Below are 15302 nucleotides of genomic sequence, written 5' to 3'. Positions count from 1 at the left end.
AGGAAGTAATGGTGGCAGTTAAATTGTCAGTAGTATTAGTCAGTTATAAAGTAGTAAAAACTTCTAGAGCACAAGATTATGAATTATTAAGAAAAAAAAATATTGCTCCTGATTTATGATCTTCATATAAGCCTAGTAAAAATGAGCATGAGCTACTCTGTTACTTCAGAATATACAAGTGAATTTCTTGAGACGACATATCTTAGTACTAGGATTTAATTATGTTCACTTTATGGCAGCAAATGTTTTTTTATTGTAAGATATTACATCTTGGCAGAAAAACCATGTAAAATGCAAAAACATTCCATTACAGATTGCCCATTCTTGCCACCTGTTGCCTTCTCAATGCTTCTGCAAACACTGCAGGTAAAATTAGCCTCTAGTGACCATCTGGACTATCTAGGTCAAGAGGTGAGTGTGCTTTGACTCGTTCAAATAAAAAACAGTAGTAAAATAAATGAAATTTAAATCTGATGCCTTTTATATTATATTCAAATGTGTTTCCCTAGAGACACATTTACAGGATCAGCTCTGATACAAAAGCAAAGAAAATTGTCTTTAAATTATTGAGAATATTTCCATTTTGAATTTTAGTATTTTTGTTTTAAAAAAGTAATTTCTAATACATACTGTAATCTATTGTTCACACTGTTTCCATGTTAATCCTTACTGTAATACAAATCCATCAAACCACCTATATGGTCTGATCTAATTTCTAACCACAGGAACTACTTCTCTAAAATTGGTAACCTTTAAGATTCCAGTGGTAGTTTTTATCTTATTCTTACTATTACAACAAAGTTTACATATTAACTAAAATGTTATCTACAGCTGATGCAAAGAGGAACAGTGAGGTCTCACAAAGAGGAGGAATATGACGCTTCAGTTACACTTTATATATGGAGGGTACTAATTAAATACTTTTTTAATGAACAGATTTGTGATTAACCAGCATGCAGCAAACTAATTTATCAGGTCTACTGGTCTTGTAACCAACTACTAACTAACAGAGTTGAGTACTTAAAGAAACTAAATCATATCAGTGGTCTAACAGTGGAAATCCTCTGTATTTCTACTGCATTCTAAACAGACAGACAAATTGTAGCTGACATGAAACATCAGACCATCATCACTGTCAGTTTTGCTGCAGAGCAAAAGACCTTACATGACTACCATGTAACATCACCTAAAACCCTGGACGCCATCCACAACACACCTCCTCTCCCACACCTCCCAGGCCGGATAAAGTCACATGCACTTGCAGGTAAAAAAAAAACAAACTCTGCTGAGATGTTTTAGATAAACCTCCGGGGAATCATCACAAGGAAACCTCTGTGTTCTGCTGACAACAGGCGTCCTCGTTTACCACACAGACGAAGGTAGATATGCACCTCAGACTCTTTTTAAACAGCAGATACTATGCTTTATTTCTTTCTTTACATGCTTTCACTTACATTACCACAGTTTTTAGTTCCACTTTTGCTGACAAAATCAAACTCACATAAACAGTGTATGTAAGATTACAGTAACAAAGGTTACCACTCAACAGCTGCTGCTTTCAATGCTCTTTTTTTTTTTTTTTCAACCTTTGCCACCTTTATCACTTCCAAAACAATGTAACCAGGGTAACAGAATAAATGATTCTCCCCATGGATTAATATTTTACTCACCGATAAAACATGAATTGAGCCTCTGCAAAAAGCAGCACATATACGTTGTTGAGCTGCAGTTAGATAAAGTGTAGCAGGGATCATGTTGTCATGCGTCCAGGGCTGCAGGTGTCTACCTCCCACAGTATAGCTTAGACAACAAGAGACCTTCAGGCTCCTTTTAAAAGTAGGATAAACACCATTTCAACAGAAGTTATTAACTACGATAGCTAATTTACATCTGAATTGTTATTATTCTTTGTCATATATGTGACCTCTTTGGCCCAGGATGCGTTTGGTGTGCGCGCTGGGTCTCTTTGTGGCCCTGCTGCATCTGTCCAGCTCTCTGCTGCTGGGAGCCTTCAACATCAAGTCATTCGGACAGAAGAAAGCCTCCAATACGACTCTGATGAACCTCATCAGCACGGTTAGAAACTTAATATTGCTAATTTATTGCATTTCATCGTTTCCCACATTTGAAATATGAAAACAATTTATTTTGCAGGAGAGTGACTAAAACTAACAAAAGGTTTAGCCAATATTTTACCTCCCTCACATTGCTATGATGTTGGAGGATTTTAGTAATTAACTTCCATGAAATAGTTTCAATTATAGACCCCGTGTGCCAGGCTCCTACATTTCCCATAATCCCCCTCCAATGAGCTTCATAGCCTATTGCACTCTTTTATGTTTTACTTTATGTGTATACCACTTCACTACCCAGAACAGTGTAAAACACAGATATGTAATATTGTTAGAAGAAGAGAAATATGTGTCTTTGTGTTTCAGATTGTCCATCGCTATGACATCATTCTGATCCAGGAGGTCAGAGACAGCGACCTATCAGCAACCAAAAAACTCATGGAGCATGTTAACAAGTTAGACTCACTACACACCTTATATAGTGAATACACAGTGTTACTACACACAATGTGGTTGTAAAACAGGTAGACAGCTCAAAAGCTTACATAATGATATGATGTTATAAGAGATAAAAAATGATGCTCCTCATCTTTATGTCTCATAAATGTGTGTGTGTGTGTGTTTTCCTAGAGGTTCTCCTGAGTTCCGGTACAGCCACATCGTCAGTGAGCCTCTGGGTCGCAGCACCTATAAGGAGAGATATCTCTTCCTCTACAGGTACACAAAAAGGAATAAACAAAGCCATTACAATAATAAAACTTCTAGTAAAGAAGATTAACTTCCTTCAGCCCTGCAGCATCTTTGTGTCTGTTCACTAGAGGATCCCGAATTGAGGTAAAAGTAGCCGTGAACATTGTTAAATAATCAGCTACAATATACTGTGTAGTCACATTTATATAACCACAAGTAATACAACAGAATGGGCCTCATGGGCCTTCGTGTTAGTTATTCAAAGCTCCTATGAGGAACTGTCTTTACTTATCTTGTTCTGTACATGTGTAAGCAGTGTTTTTTAACACAAAATCTCATCCGACTTTCTTTAAATATCCAAACGTTTCACTCGCTGTGAACCTTTGCCATGTAGACGTCTCAGTTGAACTTGAAATCAAAATGCATCTAAAATGTTCACATGACTCATTCAAAGTGTCACACATGCACATTGTGCACAAATACTGTGTTCGTTTGTATCTTGAATTTATATATCTGCAAAAAAATGTTGGTCAGTACAAAAAACATTTTGGTCCAGCTTTGTTGAGAAATACAGTAATGCTATTGTAGTTATAAGTACATGTATTTTCTTTCCATACGATGCATGTTGAGTATGTGACACATCTGCACACCGCTTTCATTCTCTCACATATTCAACATTAGTCTGTCTGCCCTCTAGTGGCCATAAGAAGGAACAGGGTTGATACAAACCAAGTAGCTCATGAGTAACAATGTTTTTATGTATATGCTGTAACTTACCGTATAAACTGTTCTACAAAAAATCTACAAAAGTGAATTGTCTTTCCTGTTCAGGGAGCAGACTGTGTCCGTGGTTAAAAACTTCACCTACGATGACGGCTGTGAGTCCTGTGGGACCGACACCTTCATGAGAGAGCCTTTTGTCGTCATGTTCTCCTCCAACATCCCAGGTAGGCTGTGGATGAGATCGCTGAGATATCATGTTCACGAGAATGATGAATGACCAATGACCTTTGACCACCAAAATATTAGCAGTTCACACCTGAGTCCAAGAAGAAGTTTGTGCCAAATATGAAGACATTCCCTTCGGGTGTTCCTGAGATGTTATGTTAATAAGAATGGATCGGGAATAATGGCCGAAAAGGTTTTTCTTCTAGGATATGATAGCTGTGTCTCAATTCGGAGGTCGCGGCCGACGGAGGAGTCATTCGTAGCCTGTGTACGCAAATGCTGAACTGAAAAGTGACAGTCTGGTATAGGGAGGATTTCCTGTTTGCGTCAGAAGCTGTTCCCACCCTTAAAGTTATAATCTTGAAGATCTAATTTTTGTTCTATTTGGTGGCACCTTATGGCAATAAAAGGAACTTGCAAACGCATACGTCCAGATAAGAAAATGTTGATGGTTGGATCCATTTGTTACGGTTGTAACTCTTGATTTTCCTCGCTGACGGTCACTTTCCTTTTTAGACTGTTTGTTTCTTTTTCTTTGGATTTTCACTTATTTTTGAAGTTATATCTGTAGTCATTGGTCATTTATCTGTTTGTTCAGCCATAGAAGTTTACTGTTTACTCACAACACTTGCAGAGACCGGAAAAGCAGCGGCTTAGCTCCGCCTACCCTCTCTGGCAGACCAACCACTGCTGGGTGCCGCTTGTGATTTTTCTGCGAAAGTCACCACAGACACCCAGTCCTTAATAATACTATATACTGCAAATGCAAAGGCTTTCATCAGTGGGCCATAGGCTCAATCACCATTGTGTTACCTCATTTGGCGATAGTGACTAAACAGACATTTATTTAAATGAAAATCTTCGAGATTACATCTTAAATGTTGCGTCACCAAACACTAGCGGGCTTACTAGCTACTAACTAACATCACATAACTTAACCTATTACTTTAAAGATAATTTGAAGTTTCAAGGCTCCTTTCTTCATTTTTAACATTCGTATCGCTAGCTATTTGACTGACTTGAAACCAAAAACGTTTACATTGAAAGTGTATTGCCCTGCCGCTTAAGAGTCCGCCATCTCGTTTGAATTGGTGCACAGTGAATCTTGGGATACGTTGGACCTGATGGATCCTTCGTGGCAAAAGGGAAAAAGAGGACGCATTTGTTGGCCGCGTCTAAAGGAGCCTTTGAAATGGGAAAGCTTTCGACATGCTGCTGTGATGCAACCAGCCTCCAGCCCCTGAATTGGGACACAGCTCATGGTGTCACAATGAAGTTGACCTTTAACCTTAGATTAAAAATGTCAGCACTTCATCCTCATTCTATTAGTTATGGCCATAAACATCTTTTGACAGTTTTCAGTGACCTTTGACCTTGTTACTTTTGTATTACCTACCCTAGAGGACCCATGGCGCCCAAATAGGGTTTCCATGTCATAAATCTTGACTTGTTTCCTCTCCTTTAAGCATCCTCTTCTCATTCCCTCTCTCCTCCCCTCCTCCTGTCTTCTAGCTGTGCAGAACTTTGTTCTGATCCCACAGCACACCTCTCCAGACTCCGCTTTGGAGGAGACGGACGCTCTGTATGATGTGGTGTCAGATGTCCGCACCCGCTGGAACACCAATGTGAATCCTCTATTCAACTCTTCAAACCCAGCCACACGCAATATTAAATCTTTATTGCCATAACGATTAAGAAGGGATGCAGATGATGGTTATTTTGGTGAAACATGTGGTGGTTGAACCGTTCTCCTCTCCCTGCAGGACATTGTTCTGCTTGGTGACTTCAACACAGGCTGCAATTATGTATCAGGCTCCGACTGGCAGCAGATCCGCCTCTTCACCGATAAGAGTTTCCACTGGCTGATCACGGATGAGGCTGACACTACTGTAACACACACTAACTGCCCTTACGACAGGTATACACATACATAAACATGCAGACACTTGCATGCACACACACACACTCACACCGACACTTAATTCCAACCCTCTTACTGTATTTGCAGGATCGTGGTCACCTCTGACATGATGAAGGGAGTGGTGCACGGCAGCGCTCAGGTCTACGACTTCATGATGGACATGGATCTCAGCCACAGTCTGGTAAAAACAGCTTTAGCTTCACTGCTTCTGTAAAACAAGTCACTTCAGCTGCAAAGTACAAACATTATGAATTTATAAAGATATTATTTTTCTTATCTTATCTGGAACACTTCTGTTACATTAATGCTAAGTTAGTGAGCAATCAGACTAATGCAACGGTTACATTGTACAAAATTCAGGATAATCAAGGATAGTAGACATGGAACATGATTACATGTGTGGTGAAGATATTCAAACACGATAACTGTAATTTCTCCCACAAAGACTGGAAATAATTGTGGCTCTGTACAATGGTAACAAAGTCTGTCTACCAGCAGCTGTTAAATTTACAAAGAAAATCTTATATGTAGTTTGTCTTCAGTTAAGAAAAGACAATTCAGTGTTCTGCAAAGGGTTACAGTATGTGCTGTGCTACTTGTTGCCTCGGAGAAGTGGCCTGGAGGAGACTCAATTAACTTATTGGTTCCAGCCGATTAAATAGTTCTGCTTCTAATTGAACTTAAAATTTCAATTTTATTTCAACCTATCTTGGTTTTATTTGCAGACAATTTTTAATAATATACCTTAGCAAGAAAGCGAAACCATAACTGTATGCTTTGGAAAAGGGGTCAGCAGTAACACTTATTATAAGCCTGACATTGCCAGACCATTTCACAGTCTGCAACCTCTCTTCTCTTCATTTTCAAATATCAAAGGGATGTTATCAATAGATGCAGACAAAACATCTCTGGACACTATTAAATAGACATACAACCACAGCAAACTAAACATGTGACGTAGCTGAAGCCTGCTAGGCCAGGGAGAAAATTCTACAATCCAACTACGTTGCCCTCAAGTTCATCATAGAGAGTGGGGGATGACATGCACGCACCAAACCCAAAATCTGGACTGTAGCCTCGGTACATGGGGCGCCTGCTCTACAAACTGAGCGAAACCAGCACCCCTTACCATTTGTAATTTAAGTGAACTACTGCCAAGTTGGATTAATTCTGATGCAATAGTGGCGTCTGAAAGTTAAACATCAGCAGCAACAATCTCAGTTGTTTACAAAAAGACCTCAATGATGCTCTTCTGTACTGTTAGCGATTAAACCTGCCCTCTATTTGATCAGTGGTTCTGATTGGACTAACCTGAATCTGGACAGTAATACATCTGTCTGAATGGAAGGAGGATAAGATAAATCTGTCAGAAAAAATAACAGAAGAGATAACACATTTGTCCGTCTACCAGGATAACTTCTTTTTAGCTCTTACCAGTCTAGTGTTGGACAGCAAAACCAGTCAGTGCTGGTTTTCCTTTCCAGTTAAGCAAAATCAGCACGTAACTGGATAAAGTCCTTTAGTGATGCTGGTAAAATTGGTATTTTGATGGCCTATTGAGTTTTACAGTGCATGATTTACATATTGCTTACTGTTGTTGTCTCTCTGTCTTTCAGGCGTTGGCTGTCAGTGATCATTTCCCTGTGGAGGTGAAGCTTACGTCTGCGGTCTAAATCTCAACTCTCCCAACCCTCCACAGACCTCAATGTTCAATCTGAATTATGATTATTCATAGGGTAAACTCTCGCCAGCCACGGTAACCGTGAATAACCAGAATAAACAAAAATATGTAAATAAGTGTTTCATTGCAAACTTGCTTCTTGGAACGGTCATGTCTAAGAGTCTCAAACTGAAGGTAAGGTGCAAAAAAAAGCCTCTTGTATTCAGAACCACTTTCTACCTAAAGAAAAGTGCAATTACTATTTACGGTAACTGAGACATGTTTCTAAAATAACAATTCAATTTTTTTTAAGGCAACATCAGGTCGGTCACTTTGTATTGTATTAGGTGGCAAAAATGTTGGCACATAAAACTTAAGATATCTGCCAATCATTTTACCTAGGTAAGAAAAAGCAAAAAAAAACAAAACAAAAGCAAATATGGTGAATTGTTTTTATTTATTTCTGGGGTAAAACAAAGTCACAAAAAATGAATAATATAGCAACTTTGACCCCTAACTTATTTTCTTTTATTACACCAATCACTCCACTAACCACATAGACACTTCATAAGCAGAACATTTGTGCTTTTGCAACTCTGGGGTTATGAGTTATGATCATCAGACATAACAGTGGCGCAGCATAGTTATCTCAAGATAAAGTCAGAAGTAAGTCGAGATCTCAAGAAAACAACCTGAAATTACTCATTTTCACGGGAAAACGGTAAACAAAATATATGCATGCATGTCCGCTTAGGGCTTCCGTACAAAAGCACCAAAGCTGATTTTGATAAGTTGCTAAGGTTCTTCAAGAAGGCTAAGCACTTTAAAGTGTGAAGACATGTCTGTGACAACAAATGACTTTTCTTTAAAGGAGGGGTGATCCTCAGAAGTTAAAGATGGTAAAGTATAGTGTATTACTAAAGCTTTTCAAAAACATAAGTTTGACACATGGCTTCAAAAGTGTTTATTTGATCCAACATTAGTTTCAAACATTTCCCAGCTTGATAGCTTACATTAACCTAGCATTATTTTAAAAGTAAAGCTCGTGTCATCAGATACCTATTTTACTTTGTGGTGATTTCAGGTTAAATTAAAACATATCTGTAACCTTGTGTAGCATCATGTAATAACTCATTGGTTATCCTACCACCTTATATGATATATTATAAAACAAGCTAAATAAGCTCTTAACTTACAAATCTTATATCATATATGTTGGCAGTATGTACATACAGTATTTCAGACTCCTTACAGATTTAAAACAAGAGATATATTTAAACAGCGGCAGAGAAAGCTGACTAACTCAACAGTTTTTAGCGTTAGCATTAGCTTATGTTAGCTAGCTACATCTGATATCTTTTAGCAACAGTTGACATGTAAACAGACAAAATCCACATGTTTTGCTAGGAAACATGCTTTTGTATAATTATTTGACTGTTGTTTGTTATTAAAAAAAAAAACAGGGCTATTTTTGGATGTCAAATTTGCCACTGCTATATTAAACTTCATATGAACAGGACAAAACAACAGTTGGGGTTGGGCTTAGAGCATGGTCTTTATAAGTAGTTTACTTTCCTTAAAATAGGTGGAAAGTAAACAAAATTTTAACTTACTGATTTTAATTTAAGAACTTAAACATTTGACATATAAAACATTTATTTGTCACTGGATCATTAGCGTCAATCATTTGTTCTCTTTTTACTGAGTAAACACAGTTATAAAGAGGAGTTTCAGAAAGCTTTATTAAATTATTTTAGCACCATCAACACCCATAAAGACATTTAACTGAAGGCAACAAGTGACAAAGCATCCCTCTAATATGTGTGTATGTGTTAGTCATTTTAAATGTGTCCCTCTTTCTTCTAGCCCTTTCTCTTTTTAAGCATCTCAATGTACATGCGGAGCGACTTCTGAATGGAGTCCTTGGTGATGAAGGTGACAAAATTCTGGATGTCAGCTTCTCTTTTGGACACGAGCTTTTCAATGGTTGGCTTCCTCATCATGGACTTGGTGATTTGTCTGGCGTGGTCTGTAAAGTGAAGAGATAAAGAATTAGCTTACTGGTTCCATCAAGATCTCCCCTGGCCTTTAAATCAGTGACTTGACTCAGTAAAATATTGAACTAAATATTTGTTATCTTATTCCCTGCATTTTGAGCAATGACAGAACTAAAAATGATGTCAGACGATTCTTTTGATTCTATTATATTTACTGATTTCTTCTACTAGGACAGAGTTTTATTAAATTAACACAATTCAACTTGAGCACACTCCTACATCACTACAGCAGGGTGGAGACACCTAACAAACTTCTACCTCTAGAGGACAGCCCAAACAAAAGTCATGCTTGACTTAAAGTACACATGACTTAAAATGACTTTTACTGCCCTTACATTGATATTGGTATATGTCATTGATTGGTGAAGTATCTGTGTGGGTTATGGTATGCTACAACATAAACCTCCTATTTCAGAATCAGAATGAGTTTTATTGGCCAAGCATGTGGGCACATACAAGGAATTTGACTTCTTTACTCTCAATGTACAGGTGTTAAAGGTATTTTTAAGGTGTTTAAGAAATTGCAGTGTACCTGGAATAGCCAACCACTTCTTCATGGTCTGTGCGGCTGTGGTGAGGACCTGGTCTTCGGGGACCAGCTGGTCTACCATTCCTATGTTCAGCGCCTCTGACGGGTTGTAGAGCAAACCCAGCTCCAAGGCCATCTCTGCGTGTCTGTGACCCACTGTGTTGGCGAGAGTGTCCTTAAACCTGCAGACAGCAGCATGATTTGCTTGTTAAACAGTACAAAAGATCAGCAGAGATGTTTGATTTACTGTACATATTCACGCTATCATCATCATGCTACAGCTGGAGTCATGCTAAGGAGTCCTTACCAGAAAGGAGCTACAATGCCGAGCTGCGTCTCATTAAGGCCGATGCTGTAACGAGGGTTGTCTGCCATTATTCTGTAATCACACGTCAGAGACATCAGACAGCCACCTGCAGGACTGGAGCCCTGCGAGAGAAGTGATGGGGAAGTCAAAATACTGTAAAAGCTCATCACTTCTAGAGCAGAAGAAAAACCAGGCCTAAGCTATACAAGGCCTGGTTTAATCTCTGATGATTTAATCAAGCAGTTGTAAATATCTAAATGTTTGCCATTCAGTGGGATCGTTTCTCCAAGAAAAACAGGCAAGAAGTGTCAGTAAAACAGACCAGCAATAATGAATTTTTCTCTTGGGTAACAAAATCATCCATTGACCTGCTGATATGTTGTTCTTTTAGCTAGCTACAGTGCATATCAGGGCTGCACGGTGTTGGAAAAAACTGACATTGTGATAACTTTTTGATCCGCGATATTTGTTACTATAAAAAAAAAAAAAAAGGGAATAATACCAGATTAACGCAGTGTTTTCATGTCCGTATGAACAATTAACAATCATACTTTATTTTTTGGGACTTTTAAGTCTATTTTTTTCTAACAAAACAAAACCCCCTCTCACTTTTACCACACTGGTTCAGCGACTCCGACACCCGCATGAAATATTAGAGAGCTCAGGTGGAGCGACACGTTTCTTTATAAAATCAAGACATTTGGACTTGTGGGCTTCAGTTGTGCTACTTATACAGTATGTCATTACACCATGTCATAATTTCTATCTGTGTTCAAATATATTTTTACAGTAACATTTTGAAACAAAAGGTCAGCGTCTCCTACTTCCTGTCCGCATACGCGACCTCACGCTGTGTGTGTGCTGATATAGCCATTAAAAGTAAACACTTCGCGGCACTTCCGCTCCATGAACAGTCTGTTAATTCGGGCACAGTGTTAACAGGCAACAGGATGAGGTGCCTTTTACAACGGAAATACACTCACTGAAAAGCCACCTCTCGTAATGGAGTGTCTGCCTCGGTCATCCCACCAATATGATCTGTGATGGCAGTGGCATCGCTGGTTTGTTTACAGTTTACAGGCAGCTCAGCGGTCAGTTCACTCTGCGCTCTAGTGAAGAGCTGAGGTCCGGTCCAAAAAGGTGGTTTAACAAACCCTCAGTCTAACCCCGGACTGTGGTTTGACTTACCCTGAGTAGGTTCAGCCGGAGTTAAGTGAGTGCACGCTGACTATGAAAAGCCAGCATTAATGGAGCCCCGATTCACCATGGCAATGGTACACAAAAAGAGGTCCTCCTACGTCACACCAGTGGAGCTCAAAATCCTCATACGGACGTTCAGCGAATACGAGCATGTTTTTAGAAAAATAAAGTAACACGGCTGCAGCTGCAAGAGAGAGAAGCGGCGTGGGAAGAAACTCGAGAAGCTCGAGTAAATGCGCAAGTTTGAACTGGTCTATTTATTTAATATTTAATCACAACTGAAAGAGAAGCTACAATTTATATTAATTTAGGAGCAATCCAGAGGGAGAACAACGTACATGGAAACAGTTAAAAACAAAATACCAGAACATCTTACAAAGGTGCGGCTCAGGCAGAACAGGCTCATGGCTGAACCTAACTTCAATCATATTTTAAATATTAAACAAATTAAATATAATTCAGTGGCTGTTTTAATGTGCATTAGCTTGTGCATGATGTCTTGCACTCAGTCTCTATGCAGGCATGGTTTTATACGTACATTGATTGCAGCTATAGTGACCATGTTGGAGCTGTAGAGTTTCAGCCACATTTCCTGAACTGCTTTCCAGAACACTCCACAGCGCTCTGGACTCTTCCCGTACATCTCCATGATGTCAAGACCGGCTGAGAACACTCTTGGCTGGCTCTGGATAGAAGCAACACACAAAAACACACAGGGGGAAAAAATTAAACATTCTTTATCAATTAAGAATATTTCCTTCCATGTTTATCAAGCATGTAATGCACTTTTAACTACTATGTCAGACAAACAGAAAGCCAAAAAACACATCTTAAACCTCCTGCAGACTCTGTGCTTTAAAGGAATAGGTTTTACTGTACCGATGTGAGGATGAGGCCTCGGCAGCTCTTATCCATCTCAAGCTTCTCCACGGCGATGCAGAACTCAGTAAGGAAATCTAAACTGAGGCTGTTGACAGGCGGACTCTGCATGTGCAGCACTGCCACACCTACAGAGACAGACATGCGGATGTGTGAAAGGGGGCTTTAAATAACAAAAAGAGACAGAAAGAAAAAAAGAGAAGGAGGTGGGCAATTCTTTACCTGTGCTTTGGTCAAAGTCCACTTTAACCACAGGCACGGAGGAGTTGTTCCTCTGCTGTGCGACGAGAACAGGAGACACACGCACAGTGCCATGACTGCAGGAGGACCAGTGGGACAGAAGACCTACACACACACAAATGAAATGTTATGCTAATTAGAAAATCCAAACCAAAATAAAATACATTTAGTTAAAACGATCTCAACATTATAAACAGGTATTTCTAACACATCTATAATCTGTATAGTGCAACAACACTGTATGTTGTATGTGTCTTGTTATATGTCTTGTCCTTGTCTGTTTGTGTTTATCCAACTTTTATTAATTACACTTACGTGTGCAATGTGTAAACATACAATAACGTTATCCTCAAGTGACCCATATTTACACAAGTGTACAAGAGTAATCGTTAATAGCACTTTTTTAAAAGATCACATGATCACGTGTACTCAAGAGCAGGTTTAACCCCACATTTTGTTCATTCTTTCAAAATAATTGACACAAGTGTACAACAGTCTTATACTTCTTACATATAAATAACAAGTAGAAGACTGGCCAGAATGAAAACAAAGAGAAATCTTAACAGTAGCAGGGATTAAATTATCCTGCTGGTAGATAAGCAGAGAAAACCAATAAGAAGTCAATAGCATTTTTTATTTTTGACATACTGTGATAATAATCGGAAGCTAGCTGTAGGTGAAATCGGTGAAATAAAGTCCAGCAGTGTACTGTAACCTTTGTCCCAGTTTCTGCAGCTAACACAGAGTTTACACAGCTAACAGCCGGATTGCTTAAGAAACTCCATTAGAAGGATTGTTAAATAATGATGCAAGCAACCAAATCGCCTCTTTACAATAATGTGGCAACTCTCACACATGAAAACATACTTGAAAAGCCGCTCCTGCTCCTCAATGCAGCTCTCAATGCCATCTTGCCTTACTAGTTTCCGTGCTGGTCAGCGGGTTAAGAGCAGTTCTTCTTCTACTTTACATTTGTTTGTTTTTTTGTGTGCATATGTGCCCGTGGCTTATCGGCAGCGCTATAGAAGCACTACCGCCACCTTCTGGCTGGGAGTGAGTACTGACCGTCGGGACGTTAGATGTATACAGTATACAGTATAAGGTAGTTAAACAGAAAGTAGTGGGCTATCTGAGCAGGATAAACATTTATACACTGTTTTGTGTAAAATATATAACTGGACTGAGAGCAGGGCCGTGCACAGACATTTTTGGGGGCAGGGGCACAAGCAAAAATCAGGGCGCTTGCCCCACATGTTGATAACATAAGAACTGTTTAAATTTTACTGTAGTCCTACTGACCTACTTATACAGGTTTTTTTTAATGGATACCAAAAACTAAGTGTTATTTTGGTTGATGTCATATTTAAAACAGAGCCTACTGATTGATATCATTCACTGTAACCGAACTGGGGTGGGGCTTGGTGATGTGTGCTTTTCATGACAAGTCAAGACATGTTGAAGTACCTCCTAAATTGATAAGGCATATTTTTCGTGGATACTACTTTACATTTCCGTCTCTATATTTGATAGAATTAAAAAACAACAACAACAATTTGCCAGTTTGGGATCAATAGTTCATAGTATAGTACTATCTATCTATCTATATTTTTTCAAGGGCACTTTTTGACTCTGGGGGCACAACGGCAGGGGCTCAAGCCCCCTTGGGTCCTGTCTATGCATGTGCCTGACTGAGAGAAATGAGAGAGGGAAACTATTCCCTTAAACCTTCACATGCTTGCTGTTATAAAAATTATAAATTAGACAAAATTCCACATTTGTACATTTTTCTTCTTCGTGGCTTACAATGTGTGCTTATGTGTGTCTGAGGTGAATAAAAAGTGGTTCTGATGAAACAATATTTCATTTTTCAGTGTTTTCGCTGCCAGTTACATCTGCAGCTATCCAGCTATCTGCAGTTACTACCATTGGCTTTTATTGTTTTGGAGCATAAACTCGTCCATAGAAAAGACACAGTTTACAGACAGTAATGAGACATAGTTCAAAAATCTATTGAACAAACTGTTTGTACTTATTGTTCTGTTAGTTACTCTTCAAAACTTTTCATTTTCCAAAATTGTGTAAAATAGTGAACAAAAAATTAGTACTTTTACTGTCGATACTTAAGGTAGATTTTTTTTAATTGTACTTGGTGAAAGGCAAGTTGAAAAAAAACAACAAATTGATTTGACAATATGCACATATCGATTCATAGAAAGCGCCAAAACAGGTAAACAGATTTAGTGTACATGGTGGAGTAGACAACTAAAGAAGAGAGAGAGAGAGAGAGAGAAAGAGAGAAAGTGATAAGAGAGAGGAGCGAGTGAGAGAGAAGATTTGTCTTTGGTGTAAGTCAGGGCCAAAGCAACAGTGTGTGAAGGCAGGCGACAGATACAACAGGAACCGAAGCTCCTCTAAAGCAGTAAGTTTATTTTACCTTAAGCTAAGTCATGTTTAACTTAAGGTCATGTTTTTATGTTAGTGTATGTATGTGAGCGTAATTTTGAATAACTCTTATAAATAATATATATAGGTACACTAAAGGAGTGTTTTGTGGGTGGATGCACAATGATTTGTTTTATTTTTTCATATATTTTCATTGCTATTGTTGGTTTCAGTGTAAATGACAAATGAACCAAAACAGATGAGTTAAGTTTAGTTAAGATGTTTTCCTACAGTAAAAAAAAGTTTGATCTATAAGGGATTTGAAACTAACGTGTATATTCTTTATGCATCTAAACTGCATGTATGTCTTTACATACATGAAAGTATACAGTTTATATAATGTATGTATGGTTTTTT

The 15302-nt window shown here is 38.6% G+C and overlaps 2 protein-coding genes across 2 annotated transcripts; one reads left to right on the top strand and one right to left on the bottom strand.

Annotated features, from left to right (window-relative positions):
• Positions 1 to 1932: 1932 nt before the first annotated feature.
• On the top strand, positions 1933 to 7304 carry dnase1 (deoxyribonuclease I). Its single transcript, XM_069674737.1, has 8 exons — positions 1933 to 2076; positions 2439 to 2527; positions 2703 to 2789; positions 3594 to 3709; positions 5223 to 5335; positions 5474 to 5628; positions 5719 to 5812; positions 7248 to 7304. The coding sequence occupies exons 1-8, from the start codon at positions 1939 to 1941 to the stop codon at positions 7302 to 7304; spliced, it is 849 nt and encodes a 282-aa protein (XP_069530838.1). The 5' UTR covers positions 1933 to 1938.
• Positions 7305 to 7729: 425 nt separating this feature from the next.
• On the bottom strand, positions 7730 to 13457 carry eci1 (enoyl-CoA delta isomerase 1). The gene is made up of 7 exons (XM_069674520.1): positions 13371 to 13457; positions 12486 to 12608; positions 12264 to 12391; positions 11923 to 12069; positions 10185 to 10306; positions 9881 to 10059; positions 7730 to 9320 (listed from the first exon to the last, which is right to left on the bottom strand). The coding sequence occupies exons 1-7, from the start codon at positions 13411 to 13413 to the stop codon at positions 9154 to 9156; spliced, it is 909 nt and encodes a 302-aa protein (XP_069530621.1). The 5' UTR covers positions 13414 to 13457; the 3' UTR covers positions 7730 to 9153.
• Between the last annotated feature and the right edge of the window lie 1845 nt (positions 13458 to 15302).

Source organism: Semicossyphus pulcher, unplaced genomic scaffold, assembly GCF_022749685.1.
Source record: "Semicossyphus pulcher isolate SPU_LCO1_2020_fin unplaced genomic scaffold, fSemPul1.0.p SCAF_23, whole genome shotgun sequence".
Lineage (NCBI taxonomy): Eukaryota > Metazoa > Chordata > Actinopteri > Labriformes > Labridae > Semicossyphus > Semicossyphus pulcher.
This window is presented reverse-complemented; position numbering and strand designations above follow the sequence as displayed.

Bases quoted from the DNA above. Each gene is read 5' to 3' on its own strand.
- dnase1 (XM_069674737.1), top strand. From the start codon at position 1,939: ATGCGTTTGGTGTGCGCGCTGGGTCTCTTTGTGGCCCTGCTGCATCTG. The intron at 2,077-2,438 runs GTTAGAAACTTA...TTTGTGTTTCAG, and splicing joins TGATGAACCTCATCAGCACG to ATTGTCCATCGCTATGACAT. The intron at 3,710-5,222 runs GTAGGCTGTGGA...CCTGTCTTCTAG, and splicing joins GTTCTCCTCCAACATCCCAG to CTGTGCAGAACTTTGTTCTG.
- eci1 (XM_069674520.1), bottom strand. From the start codon at position 13,413: ATGGCATTGAGAGCTGCATTGAGGAGCAGGAGCGGCTTTTCAA. The intron at 12,609-13,370 runs GTATGTTTTCAT...GTGTGTGTGTAG, and splicing joins GAGCAGGAGCGGCTTTTCAA to GTCTTCTGTCCCACTGGTCC. The intron at 10,060-10,184 runs GTAAGGACTCCT...TGCTGTCTGCAG, and splicing joins GGCATTGTAGCTCCTTTCTG to GTTTAAGGACACTCTCGCCA.